The 25,644-nt window shown below is 34.5% G+C and overlaps 6 protein-coding genes across 7 annotated transcripts; 5 read left to right on the forward strand and 1 right to left on the reverse strand.

The window, feature by feature from the left end:
- Positions 1-1,769: 1,769 nt before the first annotated feature.
- Positions 1,770-3,328, forward strand: LOC18046987 (WAT1-related protein At3g30340). Its single transcript, XM_006444618.2, has 6 exons — positions 1,770-1,951; positions 2,023-2,085; positions 2,165-2,281; positions 2,358-2,760; positions 2,858-3,009; positions 3,096-3,328. The coding sequence occupies exons 1-6, from the start codon at positions 1,770-1,772 to the stop codon at positions 3,271-3,273; spliced, it is 1,095 nt and encodes a 364-aa protein (XP_006444681.1). The 3' UTR covers positions 3,274-3,328.
- A 291-nt stretch (positions 3,329-3,619) lies between these two features.
- On the forward strand, positions 3,620-6,649 carry LOC18046988 (ribosome production factor 1). Its single transcript, XM_006444620.2, has 11 exons — positions 3,620-3,962; positions 4,068-4,148; positions 4,243-4,338; positions 4,455-4,538; positions 4,622-4,691; positions 4,962-5,044; positions 5,367-5,446; positions 5,546-5,644; positions 5,741-5,849; positions 6,093-6,182; positions 6,272-6,649. The coding sequence occupies exons 1-11, from the start codon at positions 3,717-3,719 to the stop codon at positions 6,308-6,310; spliced, it is 1,077 nt and encodes a 358-aa protein (XP_006444683.1). The 5' UTR covers positions 3,620-3,716; the 3' UTR covers positions 6,311-6,649.
- Positions 6,329-7,822, reverse strand: LOC18047062. The gene has a single exon (XM_006444621.2). The coding sequence runs from the start codon at positions 7,761-7,763 to the stop codon at positions 6,831-6,833; it is 933 nt and encodes a 310-aa protein (XP_006444684.1). The 5' UTR covers positions 7,764-7,822; the 3' UTR covers positions 6,329-6,830.
- Positions 7,823-11,492: 3,670 nt separating this feature from the next.
- LOC18047063 (uncharacterized calcium-binding protein At1g02270) lies at positions 11,493-14,598 on the forward strand. 2 transcript variants are annotated; one of them, XM_006444623.2, is made up of 11 exons: positions 11,493-11,658; positions 11,747-11,938; positions 12,040-12,144; positions 12,342-12,405; positions 12,554-12,771; positions 12,891-12,967; positions 13,071-13,185; positions 13,297-13,422; positions 13,669-13,779; positions 13,862-13,969; positions 14,060-14,598. In XM_006444623.2, the coding sequence occupies exons 1-11, from the start codon at positions 11,656-11,658 to the stop codon at positions 14,288-14,290; spliced, it is 1,350 nt and encodes a 449-aa protein (XP_006444686.1). In that variant the 5' UTR covers positions 11,493-11,655; the 3' UTR covers positions 14,291-14,598. The 2 variants fall into 2 exon arrangements, with proteins under 2 accessions (XP_006444686.1, XP_006444687.1); XM_006444624.2 differs by having other exon boundaries at positions 11,494-11,658; positions 12,300-12,405.
- Positions 14,599-19,750: 5,152 nt separating this feature from the next.
- On the forward strand, positions 19,751-20,559 carry LOC112100019 (NAC domain-containing protein 71-like). The gene is made up of 2 exons (XM_024187588.1): positions 19,751-19,998; positions 20,261-20,559. The coding sequence occupies exons 1-2, from the start codon at positions 19,848-19,850 to the stop codon at positions 20,557-20,559; spliced, it is 450 nt and encodes a 149-aa protein (XP_024043356.1). The 5' UTR covers positions 19,751-19,847.
- Positions 20,560-24,274: 3,715 nt separating this feature from the next.
- LOC18047064 (NAC domain-containing protein 62) lies at positions 24,275-25,275 on the forward strand. Its single transcript, XM_024187589.1, has 2 exons — positions 24,275-24,502; positions 24,968-25,275. Exons 1-2 carry the CDS (start codon positions 24,352-24,354, stop codon positions 25,273-25,275), a joined length of 459 nt encoding a protein of 152 aa, XP_024043357.1. The 5' UTR covers positions 24,275-24,351.
- The last annotated feature ends 369 nt before the right edge of the window (positions 25,276-25,644 follow it).

A 25,644-nucleotide genomic window follows, 5' to 3' on the forward strand; every position in this document is an offset into this window, starting at 1 on the left:
TTGAAGACAGCAGCAAATCAGTTCTCAAATTGTTTTTGTAGCTTGTTACTTGTAATGCCATAGATAAGAGAAGGAGATTACTGTGTACCACCATACGGCAGTTTCTTGTATCCTCAATTTTACATATTTCATTGGAAACGAAAGAAGAGACTAGTTATGATTGAACTCATAGTGTTGCAACTCTTTTAAGTTGTACAATTATTGGCTTCTCTTTTAGTAAGTAATCAACATCAATCATTCTCATTCTAGATTCACATTTCCCAATCCCACAAGTAAATATACCATTAATGATATCAAGTCATAATTAAAACTGTATTATTTAACCAGCAAATAGTTATTTCAGTATTGGTGGGCAGAATCAGAACTCAAACGTATTGGAATGGGATGTCTAATATTTAATGATGATGATTAAATAACAGAAAGTTTATAATTGTTCTGTTTTAGTTTAAATTCGGAAACTTTTTCTCTCTTTTTTTCTCTGGTGAAGGAAACTGGACCCACCCCACCCTAAAATTAAACACATCCCCTTCAATTTGAAGCCTTAACCGGGATAAGGAAGAGTAAAATTTAAGCCACGTGATCATTTGCAACTCCTGGTTCTGCAAGTAGAAACTATAGCCATGAACCAAAAACACATCAAAAAAATTTTAAAAAAATATTCCAAATGCAGTGTAATTAATTTAAGCTTTGCTTCTGATGTTAAACCGTAGAATCAACAATTTTCTTCTCATTTGTTAGATAAACCATTACAATAACACGCCAGAGATGGAACTGGCACAGATACAACAACTTGGAATGTCGCAAGGAATTTGATTTCCAAAATGTAAAGGCAGATACAAATAGAGAAATATCTTCTCCATGACGACTCAAGTTTGCTGTTTTTCTGTCGGAAGACTTTTTAAGACCCGTTTGGGGCAGCTGGTCTTTAGTGCACGCAAATGAAACTCCATGTTCAGTGTGTACACACACACACACACTCTAAACGTCTCTATCTGTTCAAAGTTTTAGCGGGTACAAATACCAGTTGCTGAACATATATGATGATTGGGGATTGCCGTGACAAATATAATTCAAAGAAAATTGGTCAGCACTCACCACTCACTCAGCAGCATCATTTTAAACGCGCTGTTGCATTCTTTTGCAGAATAAGAAATAATGACGGTGCAAAATGAATTACAGTTAACCAAGAATCAAATGGCATTTGAACTGGTTATTATTTTAATTCAAAGATTTGACATGTTGTTCTTGCTTCTAATGCTAGTACTCAAATTATTCAGTGGTTAAACTATTTATGAAAAAAGCATTAGATGCTATGCTGTTTGCATAAGAAAATCGGTCCTGTTAGTATATATCTTTGTCAAGTTGCTAATTGCCACTGATATTTGAAGTAAATATTTTAAGAAAAAGGCAGTGGCTGTGGCAGAATGGCTTGAATACTAAAATATATCATAGAGAATTAGGGTCCTTACATTTAATAAAAGAAATGATGAGAACACAAAACTCGTGATGAACTTATGAGATTGTGTGTAAATAGAATAAGGTTATCAATGGATTTTTTTTTATTCTCCTCGTGGAGAAAGCGCCTGGAAAAAGGGAGAACAGAGACTGAGAAAATATCCGAAAATTTGAATCATGTCTGTTCCCATTTTGCCTATTTATACCAAGGTAAATCTGCAGTCCTTGAGTGTGATTTCAGAGGGTAAAATAAAGAAGAGACTAGAGAGGCTTTCTTAATTTGCATTGTTGTGCAACTGCAAATAGTATTAGACATGGATTGCTGTAGACAATGGAAGCCCATCATCATGATGGTGGCTGTAAACCTAGGACTGGCAGCCGCGAATGCACTTCTCAAGAAGATCCTTGATGGAGGACTAAACCATTTGGTGATTGTTGCATACCGACAAATCATTGCTACGATTTTCTTAGCACCTGTTGCCTACTTCTGGGAAAGGTGACAACTATTTAGCTTTTGCATTTTCAAACAATTATCAGCTACTTAACAGCAGTTGCCTTTTCTTGCAGGAAAAGCAGACCCAAGCTTACCGTTCCAATCTTGTGTCAATTATTCTTCAGTGCTCTAACGGGGTTTGTATTAATATCACCGACTGATTGATTATACTATAAACAATTTTGTTGATGATTGATAGATATATATATATTTCAGGGTAACACTCGCACAATACTTCTTCCTTCTAGGATTTGAATATACAACTGCTGCCTTCTCGTGTGCATTCATCAACATAGTTCCTGTTAGCACCTTTTTATTGGCTCTGCCATTTCGGTAAGTTTAGAGAATAAGTTGATCATCAGTAGTTGCTTTGAATTGATTCTTGACAAACCCCTTAAGACACTTGCAGCCTAGAGAAATTGAACATGAAAAGCTTGGATGGGAGGAGTAAGGTATTAGGTGCAATTGTTTGCATCGGTGGAGCTCTAACGCTGACCCTTTACAAAGGAAAGCCATTTTACTTGGGAGCCACAAATCACATGACAAACGACGTCAATACGATGAACTCAAGCAAGAAGGCTGATGACTGGGCCATTGGTTCCATAGTTTTGATAGCATTCACCGTGGTGTGGTCTAGCTGGTTCCTTATACAAGCAAGAATTGGCAAGAAATATCCGTGTAAATATTCTAGCACAGCAATTATGGCCTTGTTTGGTGCCATTCAATCAGCCGTCTTGAGTTTGATTGTAGAGAGGAACCCTGCCGGGTGGGCTATGAAAGGAAAACTGGAGATAATAACTATCATATATTCTGTGAGTACTAAAACTCCCTTTTTAACAAGGCTCATCGAATAGAACGAAACTTTTTCTCATTAACTAAACTAAGCTCGTTTGTTTGATGGTTGATCAGGGCGTGGTGGGATCAGGCTTGTGCTATGTGGGAATGGCATGGTGTGTTGAACAGAGAGGCCCAGTATTCACATCTGCATTTACTCCACTGATACAGATATTTGTAGCCATAGTTGGCTTCTTTATCCTTCATGAACGAATTTACCCTGGAAGGTTAAATCTATCTTATTTTTTCCACTATTTCTATTTCTGCCCATCTGCTAATAGAGAATATGGTGACATCCTTTGTTGATGAACAGTGTCGTAGGATCTATCATAGTTGTAATCGGTCTCTATATTCTGCTCTGGGGCAAAAGCAAGGAGATTGACGAATGCCAAGGGATGAAGCAAGCCCAATTAGCGCCGCAAGATGGACATTTTGATGCAGTGTCACCGTCACATGTCATTCCAGTCGCTATGGATTCCAGCAAGCCTTGAACGCAACCAGCCGTTAGTCTGTAACTTTCAAAAGCCAAATAATAATAACAACCAGTTGCCCATTTTATTGTGTTCAACTGCTCTGTTGTTGTGTTCAACATTTCTGCTAATAAAACTTGTTCAATGGCAAGATTGATGATGATGAACTTTTATGACTACATTTAATATACGTATGGATATGTATATATGTCTAAAATTACCTAAAGTACAATTTTTTGCATTGCAATATACTTGGGCCTTGTGGGCCAAGCGTGTATTAACTAAAGGTAGCCCATTGAGGCCCAATGACACAGTCCCTAATACCTTGCTGCGCAATTCAAAAACCCTAACCGTCAATGACTCTTGCTTCTTTCTTTCCCTTTTCTTCTTCTTCTCCTCCTCCGTTGGCCGATTAATTGTAAGCCCGGGAAAAAGGAAAAAAAAAAAAAAAGAGAAGGAGAAAAATGGGGGCAAAGCGAAAGAAGAGCGAAGGCGAGGAGTTATTGAACGAAGGAGAGAAGGAAAATGATAAGAACAATGAAAACATCAGTAAGAAGATGAAGAAGGAGATACTACCATCGATGATTAAAAACAAAGAGAAAAGATCTGCCGTACACGCCAAGCTCAAGCACCAGAAGAAAGTAGAGAAGCGCAAGAAACTCAAAGCGCGCGACGCTGCCGAGAAACGCGCTCTCGAGCTCGGTGAGGAGGTCTCTTAACCTTAACCTCTCTCTTTACGCAGTTGATTCTAAATTACTTTTAGGAATCGATTTCTGTTGCCGATCAAGATTAAGAATGGCTTACTGTTTGTGCAGCCTCCTGCGAGAATGACCCCTCGCACCATCGAGAACACAAGAGAGCCTGATGAGACCGTATGCCGGCCTGACGATGATGAGGTTCTTCCTTTTTTTTCCCCTTAACCTTTTGAGGGAAAGACTTGTTTCGAAAATACAGAAAAAAAAGATAGGTTAATTTTGGGTTTATTTGCAGCTATTTGCGGGTAATGATGCTGATGAGTTTAGTTCTATTCTAAAGCAAGGATGCGCCCCGAAGATATTGATCACTACATGTCGTTTCAATTCCAATGTATGTTCTTTGGACTTTTTAAAAACATTGCTGTTATAAGGCAATCGACGTGGGCATGGGATAATCTGTGGCATTTTTTGTATTGTTTACCTGTTTATATGTTATTTATTCTGCAGAGAGGACCGGCCTTTATATCAGAGTTACTGTCTGTGATCCCAAATTCTCACTATTACAAGAGAGGAACCTATGATTTGAAGAAGGTGAAGTGTTTTATTCCCTCAATTTCCAATACCAAATTGCAATTGCTAGTGCTGTTTCATGATGGATGTTGATGGTTGTGCAGATTATAGAATATGCAAAGAAGAAGGACTTCACTTCTATAATAGTTGTTCACACCAATAGGAGGGAACCAGGTTAGTGGTATTTCTGGTGATGTGAGAAATTTTGTGCACTATTTCTGACAATGACTTACGCACTTAAGTATTATAGACTTTGTTTTTGTGCCTCATGTTTTTTATTTGAAAGTATCTTCTTCTATTTTTCTGATAATACGTTTGTTTATAGTTTTCTTAACACAGAAAAAAGAAGAGGGGTGGGGGGGTGTTTGCAGTTCTGATATTTACTTCTACCTCATTGGGTTTTAATAAGGATTCTATCTGACAATTTCTGTGCCTTTGCATTAGATGCTCTACTAATCATTGGCCTGCCTGATGGACCTACTGCCCATTTCAAGCTGTCAAAGCTTGTTTTACGCAAGGATATTAAGGTTTGTTGCTTCTGTGTGCTGAATTTTTTTTCCTTTTTTTCTTTATCACATTTGTTAAATTTGTTGCTCTTAAGTTAAAACTAAAACTTCATGTTTGGTTGGAGCTAAATGTTTGAAAAAGACAATAAGATGTGTAAGCTGGAACTTATAACACTCTCTTTTCTGCTTCTTTAAGTAGGACAATCCTGAATTTTCATATTCCTTTATGTTAGAAGTTGATTTATATGAAATGCACTGCTGCAATCTATATGTTAATTGTTTTCCCTATATATGTCTCTCACTCTCTCTCTTTGTTTCTTTTTCCTTCTTTTCTTCACCCCAGAATCATGGAAATCCTACCGGTCACATTCCGGAGCTAGTGTTGAATAACTTCGCAACACGCCTGGGTCATCGTGTTGGGAGGTTGTGTTCTCTTTTTATTAATGAAGCGTATATTTGAATTAAAATGTAATATCAATATTATTCTAACCAACAAATTCTTTTGTTCATCTTTTCCTCTAGATTGATACAGTCACTTTTCCCTCAAAGTCCAGAATTCCGAGGTCGTCGAGTGGTGACTTTTCACAATCAACGAGATTTCATATTCTTCCGACATCATCGGTGTGTCCCCTTGGAATTTATTAGCTGCTATATGTGGACAATTTTATGCTCTTATTTAACTTCTATTATGAAAGCATTCTGTTATTATGAATGCAGGTATATATTTGAAACCAAAGAAAGTAAAGGGAGTGACGCAAATGGTAAGAAAGCGAAAGATGCGAAGAGTGAAAAGACTTCTCAACAGAAAGTAATCACTCGCCTTCAGGTTGGTTGCTCCCTCGTCTGTATTTTCAAATGTGTCTATGGATATTGGTGATACATTGGTTTTGATGAAACTCAATTCTTAAAATTTCAAATGGCGTACCTAAAATGCTTTACCAAAATTTTTGATACTTCATGACATAAATTTTAGTCATCCTCCCTTTTTTTTCGCTCCTTTCTGCTTTTGAAAGCCAATGTGGGCTCTGTCATTCTCTTAAAACCATGCTAATTTCCTTGGAATGTGCAGGAGTGTGGTCCTCGATTTACACTGAAGTTGGTCAGTCTGCAGCATGGAACATTTGATACCAAGGGAGGAGAATTTGAGTGGGTTCATAAGGTATTACTGTTCAACCAAAATAGTTTGGTATATTTCTACATCTGCTACCTGTAATTTGGATTAATTATTCATTTGTTTTAATCTTTCAGCCGGAAATGGATACTAGCCGAAGAAGGTTTTTCTTGTGACCTCTTTGGATTGCTCTCTCTGAGTTTCATTGCTTAAAATTTAAGCATTTTCTGGTGGAGTGCTCCTACCTGCATTAACTGATGCTGAAACTTCAACCGATTGTGGCCACTTGATTGTGCTGGACTTGGTTTAGTAACTCTGATAATTTTTGGCTGATTATGATTCGTTTCCAATTGTGGGTAGAAAATGATTGTAGCTCGCTTTTTGATCTTCTAAATTCCCCATCGTATTTCATTTCTGTTGTATGATAAAATTTTGCTTTATTGTAAGACTCGAGGGAGAACTTGCTGTTTTAAAATTTAAAAAAAAAAATTGAAATGTGGTAACTTCTACATTTATAACTTGTTTCACAGCATATTACGGTTACAAAATGAGACTTAATCCAGAGCCGGAAAGAAAGAAATGTGCTGTACAGTTTAGTAAGAACAGCTACTGATTTAAAGAATCATCTACCGAGAGCCAGGCCATTGGCTCTTCAGGGGCGGGAGTAAGATATTACGCAACGCTCACTAGATCGAGTTATTTCTCACGAGGACGAGGACAACTCCATTGAGCAACCTTATTGCATGCCTTTTTCAGAAGATGAAGGCAAATCAAAACAAATACGCCTCCAAATGCTGCAGCTCGCAACAAATATTGCTCCGGAGGCGAGTTGGTTGCCAGATAAAGTGAATCCTTGATTATGAAAATAAAGCTTAGACTTTCCAATAGGGACATGATAGCTGTGATTTTAGCTTTGTTCGCTTCATACAGTCTACGGACAATTCTCAAACAAAGCGTACCCACAACAAGAGATGTAGTCACTGACCAACCCCTGTAAGTGACCAGCTTCCCTCCCACAACCAAAACCTCTTTCCGGCAAACACAAGACACGCACTCGCCAGAGAAGCTCGACGACACGAGAGCATCAAAACCTGTATAGTAAGGTAAAATAACGGAATCCAAGTATAGACTTGCATGTAGAATACCAGAAACAGTCGATGCCTCGAAGAAAGCATACTTAATATTTTCATTAGCTCCAAAGTCGAAGGTGAGAGCAGAAATGTAAACCAGTTGAAGGATTGCCGGGCCGACGCACGAGAGAGGAAAGACACTGTTGATCCTGTGGCCCTTGGCAAGCATTAAGAGAATTATGGGGAGGGAAAATGGTCCGGATGGTAGCAGGAATCTCTTCGATTGACTAAATGATGAAGCTGGCCCTCTGCTTGATACCATATCTACAACCATTAGCAACAGCGTTGCCAGGTACGAAACTGCTGTATAGACAAGAACAAGAACGTCCACGGCAGGCGGATAGTTTCCGGGGTAAGTGCTGTCGCAGTAGTAATGATAAGGGCAGTTGATTGGATCCAATGTTTCTTCTGTTTGCCATCCAACACACTTGAGGAATGTAGTGCGAACATCTTCCAGGTTCCATTCTGGCACAAATGCTGGATTTTTCCGACCATCCATTGTACTTGTTTTATGTCTCCATTTCTTCTTACAAAGCCATGCTGTTTTTTTTCTGAGAGTTACATGTATATAATAGAGTGGAAGCGATGCTAGCTTCTTTCTTTTCTTTTTTTTTTTTTTTTGGGTCATATAAGAAAATAATAAATTAGGCCGCTTGTTCTCGAGCCTTACCGATGCATTTTATGTTGGTAAAATGAAAAATGGACAATGAAACACTATCTAATTTTTTTTTTTTTATTCCACTTGAGGGTTGCGAGAGAGAGAGAGAGTGAAACAGCAGTGATAACTAATTGCTTGCATTATACATTTACTAAATTAATGCTCAGTTATTCCGTATAAGTGTAGTTAACAAATTTCCCAGACCCAGTGCTTGCTCCCTAACACAACATTGTAGTTGTTTTTCTTTTCAAGTAAAAAAAAAAAGTATTTGGGGCTGGAGTTGGGAGTCAATCAAATTGGTGGCGAGTGCATTCAGTGAGACGACAATATAGGTTGAGGCAGCTTAATACCAAAGAAAAAAAAATGTGTTTGGTATGTGATTGCTACCGATTTGACGATAGGTTGGACCGTTGGTTACCAATTTGTTTCAGGAAAATGCTTAGGAAGTTTAGTATGCTCAATCAATATTTACTTAGACGCTAATGCCAATGAAGCTTTTATTTTATATTAATAATTTAATATAAAATGAGAAGGTGAATATTGCATTTAACTTAAATTCGAATGTTAATAATAACCCTCTTTTCTCACCTACACTAGCCAACTTTGTGAAAATGAGTTCAATTCTACCTTTTATAATTTTCTCTTTACTGGGGTCTCGAGTGGCGGAGACCTGCATACTACACTCATCGCCACGACAATCTACACAGATGACAGATCAAAGATTGGTCCCAAAGATGGCTGACAAACAGGCTAACAATATTTTGCAATATAAATATATTTTAAAAAAAAACATGTGTCGATATAAGTACAATAGAAGACATAAAATATAGCCATTCATTATATAGTCTAAAGAAAAACGTGATGCCACTTCGGCCTTGTGGAGACTAAATGTTCTTCATATTTAAAAATTTTTCTCCCGCGAAATGCGAGTGGAGTATGGACATCCTTCTCCTGTGAGGGGTTATTTGTCTGGACATGTACTTCATAGAGTATGGACATCCCTCTCCTGTGATGGGTTATTTGTCTGGGTATGTACTTCATAGAATTTAATGTAATACTGTAAGTTCTAATTATATATATCTGATTGTAAATATCAGTGTAATATCTCTGCTACAATAGCAGTTGTTGTAAATATCTGTGTAATGCAGTAATCTGATGATTAATCAGTATTCAAAAAAAAAACGTGATAAAACAAAAATCAACAGCAACATATAGTGGGGTATCCACTATACGCTCGGTGTGGATAGCTGCCCCGTTGCGTCTAATTTTTCAAATAATAATATTCAATCTCAACCATATTTTATATTTGTATTTGTTCCCAATAAGTTTTTCGATTTATCGACACAGACTTGGACTAAAATACAAGAAATAAGAAAAAAAAAAGAAGATAACCTTTTTATTATCAAATTTACTTGAAATGAGTAGATTAGATACAAAATTAAATGAAACTTAAATTGAATTCTTTTAAGTAAATTAATATACCCCCGTCTAGTTTATGAGTCTCTGTGAGGGGTCGCAACATAAGACTCGTTTTAAATTAAGATGCAGTTTTTTAAATTCAGAATTGCTATAAATTGAGTTCGACAATTATACATTTAAAATTAAATTTACAAGGGTTGGTAGGAGAAACATTTTTTTTTTTTTTAGGGACTTAAAAACAAAACTGAATTATTAATTTATTTTGGATCTTGGCATGTGTAATTAGTTGACACGAGGCAACGTGCCTTTAGCCTTAGCTGGCTCGGATGTACCGTCTGTCTTTAACACTGACGTGTCGACAGAGAGGCACCAGCACGGCAGAACCCACGGACACTCACAAAACGCGTCACCGTCTTCATGATCTTAGTAAAATAATTAATTAAAAAAACACTTTATCTTCATGAATCATTGAGTTTTCACCAGTTCGTACGAGCACATTTCGGATCTTAACCAACCAAAAATATTGGTATTAAAATAATTGGTATTAACCCTCTTTTTTTTTTTTTTTTTTTTTTTTTTAATGGTTGCCTTCTGAGTGAAGGGGTAAAAGGTATTGACCTTTTACATTTTAAAAACGAGACACTTCCATGATTTTGATTTGCATGCTGCATGACAATACAAAATCTTGTGAATATAATTAATTGACCTTTCCTTGTTTCTAACCAACGTTTTAGTTTAGAACTGCCTTTTTTTATCGTTGCCAATATTTTAACCCGTACGAGTTACAAGCTACACTGCTACAGCGTAAATAAACAATAACAGTGACCCGTTAATAACAGTATATCAACTACATTTGACTGTTCCGATTGTGACTATTTTACAATTATCATTATTTTCCCCCAGATTTTGCGTTCTATTGTTGCTAGAGAATCTACAGGTATAAGATTTTTGTATAACAAATTCTATGTTAAATTTGAACCTTATTTATGTTACGAATCTATTTTTGATTATATCACTAAAATTTTAATCCTCTAGCCATGATAATCTAGAGATAACGTGCGCGTAAAACGCACGCGATAATTTATTTTATTTATTTATGAAAAAGCAAAAGAAAAAGGAGAGATTGCTTTAATCATCACAAGTAGACAACCATTGTGCATAAAAATGAAACGTAAACATGGATGAGATTGCTTTTAGATTGATTGTCAAGCACCTAAAATGTGTTTAGTGAATACTTTTGAAAATTTGATTATCAGGTAATCAACTTTTGTACTAAACACTAAAAACTATCAAAAATATCTTTTGAATATCATTTTTTTTTAAAAAAAGAATATGAGGTTATAATCTGCAATTTCTATTTTGTCCTCATCTTCAGAACATATTTTCAAAAATACCTACCCGCTAAAGAATAATATAATTTATTAATATTTATGAATTAAAAAAAATTAAAAAATAACTAAAAATAGCAAAGCAATCACAGGTGCCGACAATATCTCTAACACCCCATTGGTGAAAGTACTCTTAGTTCGACATCAACAACTCTGCTAAACTCCAAATTGTCTTTCTCGCGCAATGGTTATGTCATCATCGACATAGGAGAAACAACGGCGTCTATTTAATAATTAATTCAAAATTAATTATATTCTTAGTAAGTATTTAATAATTAATTCAAAATTTGAATAAAAAATATTTTCTTTAATAAAATGTGCACATTTTAGTCATTGTACATAAATATTATATGCTTAGAATCAATTCGCCAAACATGTATAACAAATTTATTGAGAAATAGTGATTCCATGATCTATATTTACTAAATGTACAATGAAATTATTTATAAAATTGATTATTTTAAAATCTATCCTTTTTTTTTTTGTTTTTTGAAAAGCTAAAGCAATCCCTAATAAATACTAAAAAATGTCACTAAAAAGTTAACAAGTTGAAGCCGCAAGCGCATAAGGCTCCACCTCCGATTATTAACCAACCGACTAACTGATATTTAGAAAATTCGGTTACGCGGCCCACAGAGAACAAAAACCAAATAAACGAAGCACGCTGTAAAACTTTTTATTTTAATTTTATATTAGTATTTATTAACTAAACGATAAATAAACAAAACAAACGTGGGCCCTCTTGTTTTGTATAGGGACAGAACAAGAACGATAAATTGTTTCTCGTCTCTCCATATAAAATCAGAAAAATACCCAGCTGGATTCATTGTATCAATTTTAATTTTTACCCACAAAACTCAGAGCATCAGCATCTCTTTGCAGAACCATCATCATCTCTTTCAATCAAAGTGGGCAATAGTTGTAAAATGGTTTGTATAATTTCTCCTTTTTGCTTTCTTTATCTGTTTGCGTTTTGGTTTATAATAAATGATATTGAAAATTGAAATGAAATTATAGGTGGCAGTAGTGGATTCGAATAATTTAAGCATTCCGAATTTGAATACAAATGGTAATGAGTCCCGCGTTGGTTATAAAAGATCAGTTCCAAGAAGCAATAGTGGGTATGTTTCTTCAATAATGGGCGAGTGTTGCATTTCTTGTACCACTTTTAATATTTTGGCTCCCATATACAAGCGACTCGATCATCAGGTTTCTTCTTATATCTGTCTTGTTCCTTTTTATTATCATTATTATTACAAATTTCTGTTGGCTGATTCTTTTTTTTTTTTTTTTGGTTGGCAATGAAATAGAATCAAAGTCTTCGTGAGAGTGATGTAAGAGACTCCTGGTTCAACAGAAACCAGACTATTTTGGATTGGTTGATTTGTGAGAGATCTTCTGTTATATGTCTCCAGGTAGGTGCCTTCCATGTACCCTTTTTGCTTATTTTCAACAGGTTTTGACTTTCTTTTTTTTTTTAAATGGATGAAACTGTTCAAAAGAATGGACTTTTTAGTGGCCATGATGACAAAAATCTAAATTTCAATGATTTTTTGGTTTTGATTAATAGGAGTTTTGGGTTGGAAATGAAGAACTTGTGCTTATGTATCAGGAGAGACTTGGTAATGCAGGCTACAATACTTTCAGCCTTGCTCGCACCAACAATCGTGGGGACGGTATGTGCTCTCTGACCAATTTCTTCTTTCTTTTGTATTTAGATTCATTCACATAAGTTCTGGTGTCATTATTATGACTAAGGAGTCTTATGAGTAGATAGATATTGGCTTTTGTGCTCAATTTGACATATTTGCAATTTGCTTACAGGCCTTTTAACTGCTTTACATCGGGACTACTTTAACGTTCTAAATTATAGAGAGTTGCTTTTTAATGACTTTGGCGACCGTGTTGCTCAGCTTGTACACGTTGAATCTGTTGTCCCCTTCTTTCAAAACCAAGGAGGTGGCCAACAAGAAATTCTGATTGTAAACACCCATTTGTTATTTCCTCATGATTCAAGTCTATCTGTTGTAAGACTGCATCAGGTATAAATGTATTTTCATCTAAATTCATATCTTGGTTACTTTCCGTCATGTTCTCCTTGTTAGGCATTAGCTATGTTGCTGGACGACCTTGAGCTTTGTGTTTCATTTTGTTCTTATAGGTATACAAAATACTTCAATATCTAGAATTGTATCAGACAGAAAACAAGCTTAATCACATACCCATCATACTCTGTGGGTGAGTTTACTGTCTTCCTCCCATCCATACATTTGATAGCCTATCATATATTTTCCTTATGCAGACATATTTATTTACATTTCTGTTCAATCAACTTCTGCAGTGACTGGAATGGAAGCAAGCGTGGACATGTTTACAAATTCCTTAGATCCCAGGGCTTTGTATCGTCTTATGACGTTGCTCACCAATACACTGATGGTGATGCAGATGCTCACAAGGTTGGTAGTTTCAAGCGGCAATTTTGTTGCATTAATATCGCCAGACCAACAATGATGTTTATGATACTTACCAGTTATCTTTATTGCATGACTGTCTTCAATATCCCTTAGTGGGTAAGCCACCGAAATCATCGAGGAAACATCTGTGGTGTTGATTTTATTTGGCTCAGAAATCCTAATCAGTCAAGAAAACCTCTACAAGCTAGCTGGGCTGAAGCAGTTTTTAGTATCATAAAGGTGAGTAACTGGCCGTGCTAATTTCTATGCATTTGTTGGATCATTTAAATTTTTTTATTGTCCTCGTTAGTTTAGTCGTTAGAGGGTGACCGTGTTAGTTTAGGACATGAAATTGCATGCCAGCCCTGTTCGACTTCGATAATCATGTTTGGAGAATATATGCATAACTTTCTTTGCTTTGAAAGTGTAGAAAAACTGATGTTGAGCTTTCCGTATATATCTAATGCTGAAATTTCTTGGTTTCAGTGTCAGCTTCAAAAAGCTTCGTTGGCTGAAAACGATGCATTTGCCTTCTTTAAGGCCGACAACAATGGTGATGTTATTACCCATTCAGCTTTCTGTGAAGCTCTCCGCCAGGTATTTAAAATATTAGCTGCTTTTGTATTTGTCATTTAGTCCCAGTCGACAGATGAATGACTGTATCCTGACCTTTTTACAGGTAAACTTAGCTGGCCTGCCTTATGGACTGAGCTTCCAGGAAACTGATGACCTATGGGCCCAAGCAGATGTTGATGGAAATGGTGTTGTTAATTATGAAGAATTTAAGGTACATGCATATTTTTTGTCCAAATTGTTAATCATATCCTTTGTTTGTCAATGGTGTTTGGAATCTATGCTTAAACTTTTGGCATTGCAGCAGCGAATGTGGAATTTGTCTTGTTCAGCACAAATAGAGAATAATTGCAATGACAATATGGAGGATTCCAAAGACTGCTCAGAAAAAGAAATCCTAGGTTTTGCTGTGAAAGATGCATTTCTCTTCCCCAGTGAAGTGGAGAAAGGAAAGTGGCCTGAGAATTACTCTCTTTCTGATCATGCCCCACTGAGTGTTGTGTTTTCGCCCGTGAGGATGCAAAGTTCTTCATAAATCTATAGTTGATACTTAGACACATTTGTAGATAAAATCAAAATCAATGCAGATTGAGAATTTTGTAAAGCTCTGAAGTCATTTAAGGATAAGCCATAGAGAGTATCAAATGCTGTAGAAAAGAAATCTGTAACCCAAAATAGGTCACCGTGGGCCAAGTTTTCCAGCCGAAAGGGAACTATAAGCACAGCTACAAATTGTCGATTGAAAAATAACCCCAAGATTCTTTCTTAGGACTTTCGAAAATCCTGTATGATTCAGAAGTGTAAATCCATAATCTTAGTGAAACTGTTACTGATTTTCTTCTTCATGGTTTTTGGCTTTGCTTGCTTGAAATTAGTAGTATCATAAAAGAGCGAGTCTTCATTCTTGGAAATGAAACGTTTTATCCAATGGGGTTAATTCCGTCCTGCCCTCAAATGTTTCAACATTTTCCACCGCGTCTCCAAATGTTTCAACAATGCTCATTCCACACCCAAGTGCGTTATTTTGACCGTTTATTCTAACGGTCAAAAGGTAAATTTGGAAGTTCACGCCCTAAATATTATTTGATATTATTTGATGATAATAAATTAAATTTATTTGATAATTTAATTGATAGGATTATTATTAATTACCTTTAAATAAAATTTTTTAATGTAAATATTAATTATTAAATTAGCATTTTATCTCATTTTATTCTTCTTTAATTCAAGATAAGGGGTATATCGGATATTTATTTAAATTTCAAATAGCTCCGTTAAACATAATGGTCAAATTAACGGAATTAGGTGTGGAGTGAGCATTGTCAAAACATTCGGGTGCACGGCGGAAAATATTGAAACATTTGGGGGCTGGGTGGAAATAACCCTTATCCAATGTATGATATTGAATCAAGGGTTTTACGGTCTGGGGTTGCTTTTATGGCTTCGTCGGAATAACATATACAACGATGCAAAAGAAGAACACCGCAAAAATTAACAAGTGCTAGTTATAATGTACAGTCATGAAGATGCAAAACATATTGTGAGCAATTTGGTTTTAACGTTGCAAGGGTAAAATAGGTAATTTAATTACCCGTTTGGTCCTTTTCTTTTAGAGAGGGTTACTTAAAAAAAATGTGGTCATTTTCTTTAGAAAATTGTTATTTTCAAAAAACAATGTTAACAATATTGATGGTATTGCTAGGAAGTATTTTAGGACCTTAATAGAAAGCATATATGATATAGGTTATAGAATGTGAGGGAGAAAATAACAAGTTACTTTTGTATTTTAGAATCATATTATTTTAGAATGGATTATAAATATTTACAATGGCTGTTGACTAATCATGCTTTGTACAATTTAAGATGGCAATCGTTCGCAAAACATTCACCATCAAATTAGCCGCATGTATGATTTTATCAAGCTATTTAGTCATGTCACCACACATGCTAACAGTGAGCATGTGGTGGACATCCACTTAAATATCATAATAATATGGTCATTTTTTAATGTGGTTGTCCTTTCAAAAAAAAAAATACGTGGTCAATTTTTCAAGATGTTTATTGTTTAATATGTAGGTCATTTTTTTTAAGATGGCAATTTTTAAAAAAAGTATGATAATTTTTTTAACGATGTTTATTTTTAGAGAAATATGTGGTAATTTTTTCTGGAGATTATTTAAAATTTTTTTTTTACAAAACACACGTCGTTTTGTGTATTCATTTTTTACAGGATGATTTTTTTAAAAAAATATGTGAGAATTTTTATGTTCTTGAAAAGGTTATTTTTTACGTAATACTGGTGTTGCAGAAAGATCATTATTATTAGAGATGAAAATTTACTTTTCAAATTCGGATTCCATATTTACAAACAAGGGAGCTTATTTATGGTTTCCATAAGCCAATCACATGTTGCCAAGTTTAGCCTTCCAATTTCCAATCGATGTGTGGCATGATCCAAGCGGTATTCCTCACATATGAAGCAAATAAGAAGATATGTGAGAGACTTGAGTGTTTAGCCTTTGATCCACATGTTATAGTAAAATCACATAATATGAAGTTGTGAGATAGCCACAACGTTCAAAACTAATTTTAAAGTTCGTTGTCATTTTTATTTCTTTTTCTACTTTTTGCTTTGGTGGGAGATCAATCAATTGACCTATTTTATTTTGGGTAAAAGTTTGTTCATTTTTTATATTTTTAGATTAGCACTCGCATTAATCCATATATTTCTTAAAATATCTCATTCAGTCGTTAAATTATTGACACTCCTGCCATTACTATTTGTTTTTTTTTTTACTTGCTTTTATAATAGTATCCTTTTACAATAATTATGTTTGGAAAATTATTAAAAAGAAAAAAATTAAACTATCATTTTAAACCCAAAAATAAAATAAAAACAAAATATTTATTAATTTTTGTGGAAGCTCACGTATGTCCAAAAAAATTAAAATTGTAAAAAATAAATTACCAAATTTTTGGATATTAATAAAAAATAATATATTAATTCCTTAGTAGAGTTTTTCATAAAAATTAATATATATTCTTTTTATTTTTATTTTATTTTTAGAGTTAAATTGGTAATTTAATTTTTTGTTAATTATTAAAAAAAGAAACATTATTGTAAGAGGGTAATATTGTAAAAACAAATTAAAAGAAACAAAAAGTAACGGCAGAGGTGTTGATAATTTAATGATAATGAATAAATGATATGAGCTAATTTTAAAAATATCGGGACTAAAGCGACATTAATTTCAAAAATAGGAATTAAATAAGCTTTTACTCTTTTATTTTATTTTATTATTTTATTCTTTCATTTGCTCAATCACTCACTTAGATCAACTTCTCATCTCTCACGTTTATCAAAATCAATACCATCAACAATTAAAAAAAAAAATCCATACCATGCAATTGCAACGGCGATGATGGACTTAGTGGTGATGAAGATGAGTTTTGTTATTTGAAATTTAGGCATATAACAAAACCTTTTATGTAAAGCTTATCCTTGCGTGGTAATACCAAATTATATGGGGCCCAAAGTTAAAGAAGCAAGTCAAACGGGTCATTTTCATTTTATTTATCTCTAAGCGGGTCGTCTGAGTATTACCCGGACTGCGAATTCATCATCGGTCACTAGGGATGGCAATTTTCGGGTCCGGGTCCGGGTTTGGCTGTTCCGGATCCGGATCCGGACACAAAATTCTCATAATCAGACCCGCATTAAACCCGGATTTTTAAAATCTGGGTCCGGTCCGGGTTCAACCCGGAAAAATCCGGGTTTCCGGATTTCGGGTTTTGAACCCGGATTGCTCTATTTATTTTTTTTTGAAAAAGTAATTTGTTGTAAATATCCCATCACCGCCTACTGCTGCTGTTGTGCCTGCTTCTGTAGCAGTTGTAATGACCCAATCACGGCTTGCTGCTGTTGCTGGACTCGTTGTTCTAAAAATCCCATCGATGATTGCTGCTGCTGGGTCTGGCTTTGCTGCTGATGTTGCTGTTGCTATTGCTGTTGCAAGAACTTCATCATGGTATGCTGTTGCAATGCTAAACAGTGGACCCTGACATTAATAGCAAGGGACTCGTTCAGTTGTTGATCCTCCCAACTTTGCACAGACGTGTTGCTCGGCACAGTACTCTGCAAACGATCAAGATGCGGTTGTACTGGATCCATTCTTGCTGGTGTTGCTATTCTAAAGTCTGGAACACGGCCTGTGTTTTCCGTTCAAAAGCCTGAATCATTCACTCATTTACTGAGGAAAATGAGTGAGTGCAAGTGATAATGAATCATTCAAAACCAGAGCGTAGGAATAGAGAGGGCCAACTTGTCTCGTGGGAAGATTTCATTTGCTTTACAAAATTACAGATTTCACTTGTCTTGTGAGAGGAGAAATTACAGATTTACAGTAATTTTTTTTAGGTTGAAAGAGAAATTTCGAGAGAGGATCACAGGAACGACTAACGAGAGAGATCTAGGGTTCACTTTTGTTTTTGTTTTTTGTTTTAATTTTTCTATTTATATTTACGGATTTACGGATCAAAATTAATATTAAAATAAATAATATTCGGGTCCGGGTTCTGGATTTACGGGTTCACCTAAAATCGGATCCGGACCGAAAAAATGCGGGTTGTCAAAAATTGATCCGGATTCCGGATAACAACTATGCCGGTGCGGGTTGAACCCAGACCGGATTTTCCGGGTTTAATCCGGATCCGATCCGAGTCTGGGTTTGGTTGCCATCCCTATCGGTCACCAAAGTAACCAACTATATTGGTACTACGGTCACCAAAGTAACCAACTATATTGGTACTACGGCCACTAGGCTATCGAGTCTCAGCCTATCTGTACAAGATTGATATGTGTGTATGTGTCTATCTATTATATTATTCATTAGAAAAACAAGAAAGGCCCGCCTGCTGGCTGGGCGGAAAACATATTCTTTGCTTTATTTGATTTTTCTAGTTTACTTAATCATCTCTCTCGAATCCTTTCTCTATCTACAACAACTACAGTGTTAGTAGATATGAGACGTGTTAATTTAATTGGTCTTTAATTTCTAGAATGTTCTCCAAGAATTAAACTGAAACTTCTAGAAATTAATAAGTTGTTTTGGTATATCATGTATGCATGTCTACTTGTTCCCTTGATCAGTTAGTTATTAAGGTTTTTTTTTTTTTCCAGAATGTTCTTTGAAAGCAATTTCTTGCGAGCATCAAAATTGATAGCATATATTTTAACATTGTAACTTGCGAAGGAAGGTGACGAGTCTATGCGCAACGCAAGTGCGAAGGAAAGGTGACCAAAAACGAGTTAGAGAAGTTGAAAATTATTACTTGAGAAGCAGTGTTTAATTTATATTATATTAATTATATAATTCTTACTTTTATTCAATCCATAAATACATATAGCTGATTTTAACCCTATAGAATAAACTAGACTCTTTTTTTTTTTTTTTTGAAAATAAGAACTAATTCAAAACTCTTGGCATGGCGTACGCGTTATTACTTTGCTTTTGCTCCAACGGGGAAGCTGCCCATGCATGCAGAACTTATAATATTGTAAGCCAGCCCGTGCATTAAGTAATTAGCAAATTAGAAGCGCAAATTTTCCTCATTTGGTAACATTTGCGTATAATTAATTTGTGATTTATTTGATATATCACACACACACACACACATAAATTTCCTACAAAAAACGTACCCAATATTTTCTTACGCGGAATTGCATTTGCTTGTCTCACTACTAGTTAATTTAAGATTTCAAACTTCCAAATCATTTACATAGCTTCTTTGATAAGTCCAAGACCAAGACTAATATTGAAAGTGATTGCCAAGTCAATACTTAAGGCTATATAAGGTGTCACTCGACCTCGGCTTCTTGTATAGCAAAAAAATTCCCTTCAAAATTCTAAGAAATTAAAGCATATATATACATCATATAGCTATTAAATACTCTAGCTCTCTTCTTTGTTCTATATATATACATTATTTAGCAAAACTTTCCTTTGATCAAAAACCCAATTGAGAAAGCATTTAGCTAGCTATTGCGTACTGTCTCTTCTCCGTTCGGTCTGTTGCTTATTTATACAGTAACAATGGACTATAATTACTTGGGCTACAGATTCCGTCCAACCGAAGACGAAATCATCAGTTATTTTCTTGAAAACAAGATGCGTGGCAATGTTTTCCCCGTTCATGTAATTAACACGGTCAATATTTGCGCCTTTGAGCCTTGGCAATTACCTGGTAGGTACTCTATATATTTGTACACTATACTTATTCTCATATTCAAGCGCCCTCATTTTTTTCAATGCGGATAACATTATAACAGAGTTAATTTTCAAAACATGCAGTTTAATAGCATTAAAAGTTGACTCTATTAAATTGCTTAATAGTGTATCCGCATAAAAAAAAAAATGAGGGCGTTCGCATTAGAGAATAACTATATATATATATTATTGATTAATTAATTAATTCGATTTTTATGCATATACATATGCATGGACAGGACAAGCGGCAATTAGGGATGACGATGAGTGGTACTTTTTCAGTGAACATAATAAGAAGTATGCAAACAGTGCACGTACGGAGAGAACCACTAGAGCTGGCCATTGGAAAGTGACCGGTAAAGATCGTCAAATTTGGGACAAAAATAGGAAAGAAGTTATTGGTGTAAAAAAGAATTTGGTTTTTTACGAAGGTCGTGGCTCGAATGCTGTCAAGACCAGCTGGGTTATTCATGAATACCACTCCAACAATGCTTCTGCTTATCAGGCATTCTCTTATTTTACATTCGTTTTTTCTTAATAGTAAATTTTTATCAACTAAGGCTCCGTTTGATATTTAAATGTCATACAATTGTTTTGAAATAGAAGTTATAGCGTCTAACATTTTGAACCTAACTTCTAAAGTCTTAAATGCTTATCAAACACTTTATTAGTTTAATTTATGCAACACACAGCTACACAACAATGCAAACATAGCCTAATTTGTAAATGAGGATGAGCATAATTGAAATTAGCATAAAAATTGGTAGGTGAAACTTTAACGAAATTTTCTAGTTGTTTCATTTAACTTAAACATTTGACTTAAAATTTTACACATATTTTGAGCAGCTTATCTTATTAAATCCAATGGTAGATATTCACGTTATCAAAAGTAACATTTAATGATGTTAATTCATCTGTATTAATGAGCCTCTTTTTTTTCCCTTCTTTTTTTGGGTGCAGAAACCGTATGTTCTCTCTTACTTAAAAGGAAACTTAAATGAGAAGGACTATACCCGAGCTGCATCAAGCGGACATGCAGCTTCTGGTTCTTAATTAAAATCGTGCTGCAGAGGATACTGCCTACTGCTACTACCGGTGAGAAAGATCGATTTTACACCTTAATATTAAATATGTGATCAGTTCGCATAAAAAATGAGTAACAGGTCTGTATATGATATTCTTTTATTCTAGGTACAACGTCCCTCAGCTGCTGCTTCGTAATAAAAGACTAAAGAGCCGGATCGCAGAAGATGCAGTTTATGTTACTTATTGTATTTGTTTAGTAGCTTTATGAGTTTGTTTTATTGTGTGTTGTGTATTTGGGGAGTTGTTTGTACTTGTTTCTTGTTGTTTGAATCTAGTTAATGAAGAATTGCAGTTGATCTATTTTATTAACCTGTGTGATGATCGATCGGTGAAGAATTGGCCATATGGGTATTTTTCACAACGTGGATATATATAGCCTTGTTACGTAAACTACTTTATGATAATTAAGTTGGTACTTTGATGCCTTTTAAGTCCTTTCGCATTTAGTTAGAAGGGCTGACTACTAACGAACAGAATATATATGTGTGCGTATTGAGTGTTTGTGGTCAAAAGGTCAATGTACGATGCATTGTGACCGGAAGGAGAAGGAAAAAAAGAAAAAGAAAAGAAAGATACCAGCATTGAGTTATATATATATAAATGGAAGAATAGAAAATGTAGTAGTAAACAACTTCTAAAGAAAGTCATATATGAAAGCTCCACACACACATCATCATTGTCGCATATACATTCGCTTCAAAATCAGTATAATTTCGATGAAACTTGCTCGTGCGTCTAATCAAATGTAATACAAACTCTTTTATATTGAATTAAATTTGGAGCAATATTAAATGAAAAAAAAAAATCATGATAGAACAAAGACAAAAAATTTTGTCTTAATTTTTTAAGTCAATTTAGAGGATTTTTAGAAAAAGAAACATGTAAAGTCATTAAAACAAAATTCCAAAAATTCACAATAAGACGGAAATTTTTGTCTTTGTTTTATCATTGCTTTGTTCCTATGTCATTTTCCTTAAATTTGATGTTTAGGTGAATATTATTAGAGTTTAGATAGATGATGACATTGTTAATGGATGTGTTTGATTGGTGTCAAATGTAATGAACTTTACGTAAAGTAAAATTGTCCTTACTCCTTAGTGGTAAAATCTATTATTAAGGGAATTTTAGTATTATAAACATAAAGTAAAATTGTCCTTAGTGGTAAAATCTATTATTAAGGGAATTTTAATATTATAACTTTTAATAAAATTTAGTTGTTCAAAAGATTTTAGAATCCTTCAATGAATTTTAGTTCATTTGAAATTTGGTCAACAACAAGGGAGTAAATATTGGTTTACAAATTGATGTAATTTAGGAAGACCTTGTTTTTTTTTTTTGTTTTGAACCACGAGGTGGTTATGAGTGGGCTTCAACGATAGTATGTACCTTTAAGTCCGTATCACAACTCAAACTAATATCTGCTCGCACCGAATCGGCTCGTAAATGATAAAGTACTAGCCAAAATAGTGACTCCATACGAGAGCGGGGTTTGAAACCCTAACCTCTTTTAAGAAGTAAAAATATCAAACCATTCACATCAACAAATTTTAATTGAAGACCATATTTTAATTGGCCTTTTTAGGATGTTCCTCAACAATTAAACTGAATTTTAGACTTCCGGAAAGTTCTTTAACTGGTACACGTCTTTCTGTCAGTTAATTATTAAAGTTGTTATTCTTTGAATGCAATCTTGCAAGAATTAAATTGAAACTTAAAAGTATTTAACTTTTTGACTTTAGAAGGAAGGAGAATAGTCTATGCGCAATGCCAACGCAAGTGCGAAGTGGGGAACACATATAACAAACTCATGAAGAAGACAAGGTTTAAAGGTGACCAAAAACGAGTCAAAGAATTTGACAACTGCTTCAGAAGCAAGTTTATATTATTTTCTTATATGATATAATCCATTTACGTAGTCCATATATATAATATTGTTAAGAGTCACGTACTATTTGTTAAATTTGATGTTTACAAACTGATTTAGCATGTATGAATTAATCACATAAAAAATATATGTCACATGACACACGTAACTATTTTTATTGATTCTTTTTAAGGTTTGTACTTTTATATTAAAGCGGTATATTTGTGTCATATCAATTTTTTACAGATTTATTTGTATGAATAGTCTGTAACTCTAAGATTGCTTGTACCTTTTTTTGATGGGTGGGGTATTTCAAAGAGCTAAACTCTACTTATGCATTATTTACGTTAGCTCACACAGGGTAAAAATAAGACGGATTCAAATCCTCTACTCATTTTACCTTTTAGTTTAGCTTTTTTTTTTTTGTTCTGAATCACGAGATGGTCTTAAGTGGACACCAATTATGGGAGGCACCTTTAAACCCGTACTACAACCAAAACTAATTCATGCTCGCACCAGATCGGTTCGTAAGGGATAAAGTGCTTGCCAAAGTGGTGACTCTATATGAGAGTAAGGCTTGAACTCCTGACCTCTCTTAAGGAGTGAGAGTGTCGAACTACTCAAACAAACTAATTTTGGTTTATTTTGACTTTTTGAGTTGAATTAATTGATGGATGCATGCAATCATTTTGCACGAGCAAGAATGCAAGATCCGGAAAAGGAAAACAAAAGTAAGATAAGAAGAGGATCCACTTGCAAATAGAAGAAATTATAAAATATAATGAGTCCGGCTCATGAAAATTAACAAAAGTAAAAGGCCAGCTCAACCACTTTTATATTTAATTCAAAGATTCGTCCTCAGTTGAAATGGAGCAATTCCCTCAGTACAAAGCAGTGCATGAATGAAGTTGGAACATTATAAGGGACTATTTTACAACTTAATTTATTTTCAAATATTTTGTAATTTGGGATTATTGTTAACTCAATTTATAATTATTACAAATAAAATTTCCTATAAAAAACATATTCAACAGTTCCCACGCGTTTCTATTAATATATGTAAATAGAAGGGTTATATCATTTAGGCTTCAAACAAACGCGGAATTACATTGAATTTTATCACTAATTTAAGGTTACAAAACTTGGTAGTCCAAAATCCAAATAATCATTTCACATAGCTTCTTTGATAAGTCCAAGACCAAGACTAACGAAAGTGATTGACAAGTCAATGCTTTAGGGCTATATAAGTAGCCACTCCTCACTTAACTTCACGTATAGCTCAATTTTCCTTTGATCAAAAACCTAGTTAAGAAAGCATATAGCTAGCTATTACGTACTCTCTCTTCTCTGTTCGATCTGTTGCTTATTTATCTAGTAAAAATGGACTATAATTGCCTGGGATACAGATTCCGTCCAACCGAAGACGAAATCATCACTTATTTTCTTCAAAACAAGATACATGGCCATGCTTCCCGCGTTCGTGCAATTAACACGCTCAATATTTGCGCCTTTGAGCCTTGGGAATTGCCTGGTAGGTACTTATTATCACATTCACCACAAAAGTAACTTACAATGAGTTTAATTAATCAAATTCCATTTCTGTTCCAAATTCTAGTTAATTAGATTTGATGTTGTTGTTGAGTATGTAGCTATGGCTCTCTGAAGTTTTTGGTGAACACTTACAAATTTAGTTTGAAACTAAAGGTGACTTAATTATTAATCCAACCTTAAAGGTGACTTGATTATTAATCCAACTTTTGTTTTTATGAAAAGCTTATATTATATTTATTTATTTTTTTGGTAAAAAATTATATTTACCAAATATGATCAAAATTTATTTCACTGCTAAAATTTTTAATTTACAGTAGTTGTAGTCTAAAAGGCTTAAAAGTTATAACACACAATACCAAATGGAGGCATAGAGTGAGGCTGAATTAATGGTGTGATTTTGAAAGAATAGTTGATTAAGTTGTTTGTATGTTTATCTTTTATGTAGAACAAGCAGCAACGCCGGACGATGAAGAGTGGTACTTTTTTAGTGAACTCCAAAAGAAGTATGCAAACAGTGATCGTGTTGATAGAACAACAAAAGTTGGTTCCTGGAAAGTGACTGGTGGCGATCGTCAAATTTGGGACAATTGTGGGAAAGAAGTTATTGGTGTGAAAAAGAACCTAGTTTTCCATAAAGGTCATGGTTCCAAGGCTAAGAAGACCAGCTGGGTTATTCATGAATATCATTCCAGTAAAGCTTCCATTCATCAGGCAATCTCTTCTGTTCTATACAACTTGTTTTTCTTCATATAGCAATTTTGTGAAACGAGGCTCTATTTAGTATTGGGATGTTATAGCCTTAAGTCGCAACTGCTTTGGATGGAATCTATAGCAAACCATAATTAGCTTAGCTTCTAAAATATAGTTAACCACACATTTTAAAAAGTTAATTCCCTATATATATATATATATATATCCAATAAGTTTTCACTCGTAATTAAGTCGGTAGGGTGCAGCTTTATTTGATGGAAATTTTCTGTAACTTGAGAACAACACAATCTTATGATTTTTATTTTTATTTTTCCCCTTGTGTGTAGAAACCTTATTATGTTCTATGTCGGTTAAGAGGAAAATTAGATGATAAACCCGAGAACTATAGCCGAGGTGAATCAAGTGGCCATG

The sequence above is a fragment of the Citrus clementina genome, unplaced genomic scaffold, assembly GCF_000493195.1.
Source record: "Citrus clementina cultivar Clemenules unplaced genomic scaffold, Citrus_clementina_v1.0 scaffold_3, whole genome shotgun sequence".
NCBI lineage: Eukaryota > Viridiplantae > Streptophyta > Magnoliopsida > Sapindales > Rutaceae > Citrus > Citrus x clementina.